This window comes from Aythya fuligula, chromosome 5 (assembly GCF_009819795.1).
Source record: "Aythya fuligula isolate bAytFul2 chromosome 5, bAytFul2.pri, whole genome shotgun sequence".
In the NCBI taxonomy this organism is placed as follows: domain Eukaryota; kingdom Metazoa; phylum Chordata; class Aves; order Anseriformes; family Anatidae; genus Aythya; species Aythya fuligula.
The window spans coordinates 8,998,983-9,010,120 of NC_045563.1; the positions used below are offsets into that span (position 1 = coordinate 8,998,983).

Genomic DNA, 11,138 nt, shown 5'->3' on the forward strand with positions numbered 1-11,138 from the left:
GTACTTCCAGCATGAAAACAGATGCTAAATCATTGCAGAATTACTTAGATCATTTCACATTAATAATGTAGCATGGGTGCGCAAGAGAAGACCTGAAGGGAAGGAGGCAGGGGACGGGGGAGATGGAGAGGTGGAAGGATTGCATTAAAAGGCCTCTGGAGTGTATACCTCTGCATCTTTTAAAGATCATATACCTGAAGTGAATATCACCAAAATAAAAGAAAAAGGAAAAAAAAAAAAAAAAAATTTAGATGCTGCCTTTTTTTCCTGTTTTAAAAGGGCCGGGGGGTGCGGGGGAAAGGAAAGAAACAACGTGTCTCAAACCACCAAGGACTTTACAAGGCCACAATGAAATTTGCGGATGTGTCTGTATAAATCCCCCGACTGCGTGAACCGTCTCTCGCACCACTTGCACCCGTGGGGCTTCTCCCTGGTGTGCACGACCGCGTGGCGGCTGAGGTTGTGGGAATACTGGAAGCTCTTTCCGCACTGGCCGCAGGTATAGGGCTTCTCGCCCGAGTGAGTCCTCTCGTGTCTCTTGAGGGTGTACATGCAGGAGAAAGTCTTTCCGCAGAGGGTGCAGGTGGGCACCGAGCCGTCGGGCGACAGCCGGGTCCGCGAGCCGTCCTTGTCGCGGAAGTGGGAGCTGAGGTGCAGCTGAAGGATGTGCGGGCTCGGGAACACCTTGCTGCACAGGGGGCAAATGCAGATATGCCCGGGAGGCACGAGCACGCCTGAGGAGATGTCCGACGAATCCATGTCATCCTCGCTCTCGTCTCGGTCTTGATCTATATCCTCCTCTCGGGCATGAGAGCTGCCATTCCCCGCGAACATGTGTCCTAACCCTGTCACTAGGCTTTTGGCTGAATTCCCAAAATGCTGACTCTCCGGACTCCTGGCTTCGCTGTCCTCCTGATCTGACAGCAAGTCTTGTTCATCTTTAACAAGTGGCTCGGTACCCTGCTGCTGGCTGTCGGAAGCCAGCTGTCCAAAGACATAGGAGGGGTGTAAGGAATCTCTCCCCGGCACGGGCTTGAAAGACAAATCCAGCGCGCAGTCCACATCACCCGAAGCCAGGGTATGGTTAACAGACCTTTGGGACAAAGGTCCTGTGGAACTATTGACATTAGCCTTTGTTTTTCCAGCTGCTGCGGCGCACGATTCTGCCTCTGTCGGCGCAGAGCTGACACTTATATGATCAGAGGACCAGGCGGGGTGACTGCTGACCTTTTCTTTGCCTGCCGCTCTGTCGTATTCTGCAACGCTGAATTTTTGTTTGTTTCCTGGGTCAAACTCGTGGACCAGGGGTGCTCCGGCGTCTAGAAAATGCTCCGCTTTCTCCAACCCGGCCACCTCATCATTAATCTTCTCCTCCGGACATAATTCTTTATCTTTCAACTTGCCCTTGCAGACTTTCACAATGTCATACATGTGGAGGTAGCTAGCCGCAGCCAGCACATCTTCCACCGGGAGACTGTTGAATTCCAGCTTTCCCTCGTACATGAATTCGAGCAGCAGGCTGAAGGCAGGGGCTGTGACAATGTCACTGTTCAGATGCACAATATCCCTTTTGTCTAACTGGTCCCTGTAGAAAAGATGGAAGTACATACTGCAAGAGGCAAGAACGGCTCTGTGAGCTCTGAATTGAGCTTCTCCAACTAAAACAGTACAGTCACACAGGAAGCCCTGGTGACGCTGCTGACTCAGACACTGCAGCAACTGGCGGCTATGGTCTGGAAACTCCATTCTTCCTTCATAACCTGTTCAAAACAGGAAAAACTTGAATGCTACTGTAAACTAAAGCCTCCTAGCAGCTGTAACAAACAGATCGGCTTTTTGGTAACACAAGCCAAAGAAACAGCCTTGGAGATAACGTTTACTGTTAATTGTCTGTAATAGTTTTATTAAAGGGGGGGGAGAAGAAAAAAAAAAAAGAAGAAAACAACACAACATGCTTCTCATCCTTTCGCACCTGCTCTGAACAGGAAAAACTTGATTGTAAGTAAACAAAAGCTAGTAAAGCAGCAGCCCCTCCAACCTTTGTTTCTCCCACTAAGCACTTTAATAAAATTAAGAAGAGGCAAGAAAAATAAATAAATAAAAAGCACGAACTCTCAGGCTCTCCCCAGCGACGCTAACTCAGGGCATCTTTTAATAAAGCGCATTACCCCCGTCACGCACACACACACACACAATTTAAACTTTATCCCCGCTCCTCATGCACAGAATCACAACAAAACAGCCGCGGCTCGCTCCGGGGAAGCGGCGTTTTCCCAGGCATGGAGGAGGAGGAGGACGGGGATGGAGGCAGAGCAGCAGCAGCAGCACCCCGCATGCAAAACGAAGGGGAAAAAAACTAAATTAAAAAAAAAAAAAAAAAAAAAAAAGCGGAAAAAAAAAAGAAAAAGAAAAAAGTTTCCGTTGAAGTTATTAAAGGGCAAGGAGGAAAATAAGAGGCGGGAGGGCTGGGGCTGCCCGCCGGGCGCTTACCTTCCCGCGGGGCCGGGGCGCGGAGCCGGGCAGGGGGAGCGCGGAGCGGCCGCGGGTGCGTGCGCGAGTGCGAGCGAGGCGCGGAGGGAGGGAGGGAGGCTGGAGGGAGGGAGGCTGGGAGGGAAGGAGGAGTGCTCGGTTTGCTAATTACACCGCAAGCTGGAGAGTCAGCTGCTCTGACTTCACTGCGATGGAAATGCTACCTCCAGCTGTGCGCCTTTTAATGCCATATGTTACTCCAAATCTCGCTACCAGCCAACCACAGCTTGCTGCCTTTTAAAGTTCCAGCAGCCCCATTTATAGCCCGCGATTAAATCCCACAAACTTGCCCCGAGCCCGCCCCCCCCTTCCCAGCGGTGCCCCCCCCCCCCCGCACCTCCCTCCCCAAAGTTGCTCCCCGCAGCACCGCCGTGACCTTCGCCTGCGCCCGGCTCCGCGCACCAAATGGAGAGGGGGGGACCCCGCGCAACCCCTCCGGGGCGCCCCCCTACCCCTCGAGCACCCCCAAAAAGCCTCTGGGAGCACTCCCCAACTTTGCAGGGAGCGTTTTTCCCCCTCGTCCTCCCAGGGGAAGGGGAGGCGGGGGCAGTTTGGGGGGGTCCTGCTACTCACCGAGGCGCGGCGGGGCTGCGCGGCTGCATGCGGGCGCTGCGCGGGGGCTCCGCGGGCGCGGCGGCGCGGCGGGGCTGCGGAGCAGGTTGGTCGCCGGCCGCTCTCGCGATATTTGTCCTCCCGAGCCGCGGGGGGGTGCTGGTGGTGAGTGTGCAAACGAGTGTGCAAACGGGGGGGGGAACGCGTGTGCAAGCGTGCGTCCCCGCCCGGCGCACACAATAGCCCCCCGGCGCCCCGGCCAGCCCCGGCGGCCGGTGCGCGGTGCCGGCTGCGCCCTCCCCTCCTCCTCCTCCTCCTTCTCCTCCTCCTCCTCCCCGTTGCCCTCCTCTTCCTCCTCCTCCTCCTCTCCCCTCCCTTCCTCCCCTCCCCGCCCGGCCGCTGCATTGGCCCCGGCGCCGTCCCGCTCCCAACTCGGCCGCGGAGCGGGGCGCGCACCCCCGGGGGCAGGCGCGGAGAGGGGACGGGGACCGGGACCGAGGAGCCCTGGCAGGGCGCTCCCCCTCTTTTTACCTTTAGTTTTGCAACCAGATGCCTGCGGATTTATTTTTATTTTTATTTTATTTTATATTTTTTTGTTGAGATGACCTTTTCGATAGTTGATTTGAATTATAAATTTTAATTAGCCGTAATCCCATCAAAAGTGAGAGCTTTTAGAGTGATAATAAATAAATAAATAAATAAATAAATAAATAAAGTGGCGGATCTCCCGCCCCAGCCAACGGGGAGAAGTCGGGCACGGCTCCCGCTGCCCGCACCGCAGCCCGGAGCTGCTCCCTGGCGCTGCTGGGGACCGGGATCGGGACCGGGATCGCGATAGGGATCGGGACTGGGAACGGGGGGCTTTCCCCCCCTCTCCAACCCCCGCCGGGAGCCTCCCGGAGCCCCCCGGCTGCAGCCGGACCCGCCTCTGGGTCCCCCGGCAGGTGGAGGTGGCCTCGGACCTGAAGCGCTGGAGCGGGGCTCCAGGTCCAGGCTGACTTTATCACGTGTATATTTCTTTTTGTGTAAGGTTTTAGCCATGCTTAAACAGAAAAGGGTGAGTTTTGCAACGCTGTTGGGTTCGGGTGAGCAGAGAGAGGATCGGAGCCCTGCTGCAAGCACCCTGCGTGGCTTTGGTCAGAAGTATCCTTGCTTCCAACAAGTAATGCAGAGAAACTCCTTGCTTTTCCTTCCTCTAGGTTGCCTGTCTAGATTTTAATATCTAGGAGAGCACCTTTTTTTCTTAATATATGTCTCTTTTTTTTTCTTTCCCCCAATGCCCAGTAGTGGCATTAGCACCTAAAAACATCACTTTTTTCGGTTGGTATATTTGTTAGTAATTTGGTCTAATTCTTTGATATTTAATCCTCAGGCTCTCTGTCACAGAATTCAGTGTCTATTTTGCCAACAGCCACTTCCCTCTCACAGACCTTGATGGTTTAATTCAATTGGCAGTGAATGCCAGGATATTTGGGTGGGTTTTGAGTGTCAGCGACTGCGCTGTCACAAAGCCCTGCTGTAATATCGTTATCGGTGTTGTTCAAATTGGGAAACTCCAGCCCAGATGCAGAGGTGCCCAGCTCCGCTGAGAGTTAAAGGTGCTGGGGTTAAATCCATCACTGTTTGGTAAAACTGAGACCTTCAGCTGTTTGTTCAGATCACAGACACCATCCTGGGATGGGAACTCTGTCCTTCCAAAGACAGTGCTGAAGACAACACAGGCTCCACTGTAAGTGAAGCGGTTTCTTCTCCAACAAGCAAGTGCAGCTTCCATGAAGCCCTCTGTGTGGATGTGACGACTTGTAGAGTTTCTCTTTGTACACTAGAAATATTGGGCAGTCTCTTGTATTTGTACAAATTATGCTGCTTGGCATAAATCCCTTATTTTGTGTAATACATTGTTCACTTTTCCCTCTCTCCTTTAATAATAAGGGGAGGAAAAATAGAATAATAATAGAAAAAAGAACTAAGGATTCAATTCCTGTTTGGGTTCTGTAAGCTAGGAATAATTGTCTACAATCTAACCATATTTTATTTTTAGTAAACCAGTTACAATTTCACAATGAATCTGTGGTCATTGTCGAGTTTGAAATGTCAAGAAACACGGCAGCATTCTCATTTTCTCCCTTTATCCATTTGACTCATTGTTGGCTTGCTTTTCAAGGCCTCAGAAATAGTAGGCTCGCCTTCACACCAAGGTAGCGATAGACACAATACAGGTGTTGTGCTGATTTCAGTGCAGTTGTATAAAATACTGGTAGTACAACTCTCTAGTGTAAACAAGCCCTGAGTGATTACTCGAGGCAAGGCAACAGGAAGAACTGCCCCAGAAACTTTATTCTGAAAGCTCCTGGCTTTCTGAAGGCTCTCATGAAAGCAAGAAAATCACAAGCAAATGCCCTGCTTTCATCTCTCTGTCCCCATAGCCTCGGCAAGACAAAGACTCCAGTACTATTAGGAAGAGGCTCCATTTTCAGTACTTCCCCAAGGGAAAGGAGCCAGGCAGCAGCTGCTCAGTCCCCACAGCCCATAGGAAACTCTCTGACCATGGTCTGGGCTGGGGGACAACACCCCCATCCCATTGCCAAATGCAAGGACGGCTGCACGTGAACAGGGACTGATGGAAAGTGTCAGGAGCTGACGTATCAGACATCCTTTGGCAGTGATGTGAGCTCCTGGGCTCAGCTAAAACCCTCCTGGGTGCCAGCGAGCATCTTGCCGCTCACGTAGCATTGTAGAGCTGAGCAGAAAATGCAGGTTTAGGGCAGAGAGGAAAAGTTGGCGGTGCTAGCAGGGCTTTCATTTGTCAGGCGGGGCTAGCCCTGGTCCTGGTTGTTTATGCTGCCTGGACACCAGCCAAAGCCCACAGAAATTAGTAGAAAAACCAACTGGATCAGGTCCATAAAGCCTGAGGACTCGCTTCCATTCTTACCCCTTTGATCCAAGGAGAGTATATATTTACCAAGTGGGGCCTCTCAATCCCTCTTCGTTGGCCAAATGCAGAAGTGGTAGCAACAGGTTTTTCATGTGATTTAATCGTTTTCTCTTGCACCTTATTGGGTAGCAGCCTCTTTGTGTTTGTTCCTACATGATTTCAGTGCTTTTATGTTTTTTTTTCTTTCTTTTTTTTTTTTTTTCTTCATGGCATCTTCTTTGTGGTAGCCCAGTCACATTTCAGAGGGAGAGGCAGTGTTTAATACTGCAGGTAATGAAGATGTTTTAAGTGCATTGGTCATAGCAAGGTTTATTTGCAGAAGTTCTTCCAAACATTTCCAAAGGTTGAAAGGACTGGATCCAGTCACAGCCAGGTGTGATCACCGATGATCCACCAGGATCCTTTCTGGACCTCATGACACAACAGCAGGGTCTCCTTCTGCCACGTACCCTTAGCGTGACACCAGCACTGAGATCCCCTTCTAGCACCTCATGTAGGACTCAAGGAAGCAATAACATTAATCAGAATATATATCTTAGACAGTCTCCTGAGCAGTGTGCTTATGTGTATTGTATTTGTTTTATGTCTGTCCTGTTGATTTGTCCCAGATAGCGAGACCCTGCATGCACTGGACCATTTGTGACTATCTCTTGTAGCAGCTACGGCCTTATCAAATCATCCTATGGAGTCAATACACTCCTGATAGCCCTAAGCTGCATGTATAAATTACATGTTAACTTATAATTTCTATAACACAGCTATCAGTAAGGATAGGCCAATCTAGGTTGATGCATTAGGGGTGCAAAGGACTCCACAGAGGTACCTCTTGCACAGGTCATGTTCAGCTCTGCTACAAAAGCACCATCCCTGCCTGAACTGGCCAGGCGATGCCTGTCACACCTGTACCTCATCGCTGCTGTCAGCGGCCAGGGGATGGGTTCCTCTTCGTTATTCAGCTCTCATAGTTTCACTTGGCTCGCCTAACCCTCAACTTCTGCTTGGTTTTGTTACAATCTGCTGTGTTTTGGATTTCTAGAAACTGTAAATGAAGGTACTTTTTCAGCCTTTAAAAATCCATTGTTTTTTTCATGTATAGGGAGCACATTTCTTAGTTTGTAGTGGTTGAGGAAATTTGCACAGCATTGATAAGGCACATTCTCCTCTTTGGGAGTTTTTTTTTCCTCTTTCACCCTTGCTAATCACCCTGACAGTCATATTTCAGTGTTGCTCAGCTTTACTTACATAAAGTTCAGAACATGACATCTATTTACTTTAATGTTATCTAATACAATCAAGCAAGTTATTTCCTTTTTGATATTTGTTTTATTTATTTATCCATCCATCAATCCCTAGGAAGGAAATCTTCCCAGGGATCTTGCCCTTGTTATAAATTAGCAGGTACATGGAAATTTGTAGCAGGATATATAGAGGATGGCATTGAGAGTCCATAAATAACAGAGGCTTGTAAGAGACAAATTGGTGTCTGCTTTGGGACCGGGCATAAAATTTGCCAGGCCCAGACAAAACTCTTTAAATCAGAAGCTGGTGTGTTCTCTGATAAGCTAAGCAGCATTGTAGGGTTCAGTGTAGAGTTACAAATATCTTATTAAAAGAGAGGTTCTTAATTGGCGTTGCTTTGTTTGTAAGCAAATAATACACTCTGTTAACAATGCACTTTATTTTAGTAACTCCCAAAAGAAAGCAGAGCTAAATATTGCAGACGTGTTTTGCTATATTAGATCTGGGAAATCTCACAATGGAAACACTTGCTAAGCAAAAATATAACCTAGAATAAAAGGCTTAGTACAAGTGATGTTTGGGTGCCAGTTCAGCAGCCGTTCCTTGGAAAATCGTTTGTCCCAGGATAAACCAACTTTATCTCCAACTATTACCCTGAACTTTGTGAGGCAGAGTTGGTGTACACATCTCACTTAAGTGGGGTGAGTTGTAGGCTGTAGGGCTGTCCGAACAGATTGCTAGAAGCATCCTCATTTGATAAATCTGCCATCTCAGACCTTAAAAGACTCCCTCTTTTCCCATGCACGGACATCTGTCCTCCTTTTCACCATGCCTCAACTTGTATTCTCCTTAGTCTGCTCAGAGGAGCTGGGATGAGGATTTTGGAAGCGGCAGCACTGGACAGGAGGGATTTGGGTGTAAGTCTGGGAACTGTGTGCAGAGGGAAGCTGGGCTCGGTGTGCTCCCAGCCTTTGCTTGACTCCTTTGGGAGCCTGGGTGCCAAACACACGTCTGGGAGAAGTCCAGCCTCCGGGCAGTGGGGAGAGAGAAATGGGAGGCTGAGAATGGGGGGAGCAAAGCAGATGATTTTTCTGGTTAAAAAGAGCTGCTGTTGTCTTAGAGGTGTCTAGTAGCCATCCCACTGGGCGCTCTACTTCCTTCTAATGTATTCCAGGTGGAGGGAAAGTCCAGAGCATGTAATGTAAGAAATGCAAATAAAAGTATCTTTCTAGACTTCCTTCTCTTATGTACTGTCTGCCAAAGCCTTCGCTCCCCTCCTTTGCTGTTTTGCCTATGGATGTGTTTTATGCTTTTATCTTGCTCTTCTGGTAAAAGAAGAAGTACTTGCTGTGAGTTTACATAACTTGCCTTTTACTGCTCTGGAAATGAATGTGGAACTTTGGTCTTAATTAGATTCTCAGTGTAGGTCCTGCTCTAATGAATCACTGAGATAGGTGAATAACATTAAGCTTAAGAAGGTGGCTGCTGAGTTCACTGGGTGTTGGATACTTAAAGCTGGTTGTAGGGCTGGGCCTATGGGGAAATGAGCGCTTGGCACCCAGGTGAAGGTGTAGTGACAGGAAAAGGACTCCATGAAGACAGAGAATAAGTTTTAATGTAGCTGCAGGTAGACTCTCTGCCTTTGGAAGAGTTTTGGTTTCAGGTCTGGTATTTGTACACTGAACATTTTGCTCCTGTATCATGGTTTCTCTGTGTCCTGACTTCAGGACATCAGAACTTCAGGATATCAGGAGTTCAGTCTGCAGTTTGAGACCCAGTGTGTTACATTGCTGCATTCCTCCTGCAACAAAGCGAAGAGCCTGATCTCCAATGGAGCAGAAAGTTTTTAGGAGTTTGCCCTTGGAAACTAAATTTCTCAGGGTATGTGATGATGGGAATGTTAGCAAAGGCACAAAGCTTTGTGAAAAAATACCAGCTTATTACATGCTCCTTTTGTGAAATGTCAGTCTTGTCTGGCAAACCTGGTGACACTTCTTATAGAGCATTTGGGAAAGGGGCTTCCCAAAGCCCCTCAGCACGGCACTTAACTGGAAGTCAGCCTGTACCAGTTCCTAAATGGAAGGAAATAACCTGGGATGACAAGCACCTCTTGGGGATCTGCAGGTGTCACTAGTAGGATGTCACCCAGTGGTAGGATGGGATGAATGGGCTACTGTCATGGAAAGGGTGCTGGTGACAGTATTTTTCATTCTGTAGAGCAAGGGGTCTCACAGAAGTTGGCATTAAGGTGAAATGTGAAAGGCAAAAGATGGGGAGGGACTCCATCAGGGAATGTAGTGGTAGGACAAGGAGTAAAGGCTTGAAACTCAAAGGTTTAGATTAAGTTTTAGGAAGAAATTCTTTGCTATGAGGGCGGTGAGGCACTGGCACAGGTTGCTCAAGAAGCTGTGGCTGCCCCATCCCCGGAAGTGTTCAAGGCCAGGCTGGATGGGGCTTTGGGCAACCAGGTCCGGTGGGAGGTGTCCCTGCCTGTGCCAGGGGTTTGGAAATGGATGGGCTTTAAGGTTCGTTCCAACCCAAACCATTCTGTTTCTATGATTCTACATTCATTTTCAAAAAAAATAAAAATAAAAATAGGACTACACTAAAAGTGAGACTAAATGGACTATGAAAGAGGTAGCAGTGTGCCAAAACCCTGTGTTTTGTCCATCTCTGTTGGTTTTACTAATCTTCAAGACTTAGACGTGAGGGTGGACCCAGATCTCCTTTTGGCTATCATAACTCTGGGACTTTAATTTGTGTGGCCGGCAGCATACACAAAAGGATGTATTGCTGCTCATGTCTGCCTTTAATTCCATAGTCCACATGGCTGAGCACTCACCTGGACCATGTGAAGCAGAGGTGGCCTCCAGCTCAAGTCCAGGGCAATGTTCAGACCATACCTTTGCCACCAGGGTACACCCAAGCTCTCTGCTACATCTAAGGGATGAATATGGGGGAGGATTTCTGACAATGCACATCTAGACCAGACTTGTGAGAAGGTAGTGAAAGAAACAGAAAGCAGAAGTCATTTTAAGTTGTTATGATAAAAACAACTGGAATTTGGGTTTTTGTTTGGTTACACCTGAACTTTCCTCTTCCAGAATCGATACCGAGATGACCGGCTCTGATGCAGAAACCAAAATCCAAATAATCTCTGTCTGCCTCCTGACTAGATCAGATTGCTGATTTAACTAATTTCTACAGGTAAAGCAGGCAAATGTGGAGAGATTTATACGGAGCAGAGATGGCAAAGAAATAGCATGTTAAATGGTATTTGTAGTGGTAAGATGCTCTGGGGAAATAGGGAAAACCTGGCAGAGCAGCGAAAGGATAAGAATGGTGAAGCTCTTCAGAGAGGCCAAAAAAAGTACATTTTATTTACTGGAAAAATAAGATGTGTAATGGCTAAATCCCACAATCCCTTACTCATGCAAGGAATCCTGTTGACTGAAATACTTGTGTAAAAGTATTTCTGTGGGTAAGGATTTGCTGGACTGCCTCCAGAAACAGGCTAAGGTTGATACTTTCACAGAGACGGCAGTGCCACCCCGGCAATCGCAGGACTTTGCTGGACATGCCAAATAAGTGAAGAGCCCCTCGTTGAAGCGTGTGGGTGGCTTGGGGCAGCAGGGGGGTGGCAGGAAGGTGACGCAGGGAGCAGGGCAGGCGGCCGCCAGCGCAGCCCCTCTGCCCGGGGACGCCGCTGCCAGCACAAACTTGCACAAGTTGTCTTGGCGGCTGGCCTAGAACAACACGGGGCTGTTTTTTCCCTTTTGTGCTCGACTCGGTTGCACTGGGACAATGTGAGATTTTTTAATTTTGTACACAGGAGGAAGAAGGGATACAACCTTTTTGTTGTTGTTGTTTTCTCTGCTGTGCT

At 48.6% G+C, this 11,138-nt stretch overlaps 1 protein-coding gene across 1 annotated transcript; it reads right to left on the reverse strand.

The window, feature by feature from the left end:
* Nucleotides 1-261: 261 nt before the first annotated feature.
* Nucleotides 262-1,752, reverse strand: ZBTB42 (zinc finger and BTB domain containing 42). Its single transcript, XM_032188811.1, has one exon. The coding sequence runs from the start codon at nucleotides 1,744-1,746 to the stop codon at nucleotides 319-321; it is 1,428 nt and encodes a 475-aa protein (XP_032044702.1). The 5' UTR covers nucleotides 1,747-1,752; the 3' UTR covers nucleotides 262-318.
* Nucleotides 1,753-11,138: the final 9,386 nt, after the last annotated feature.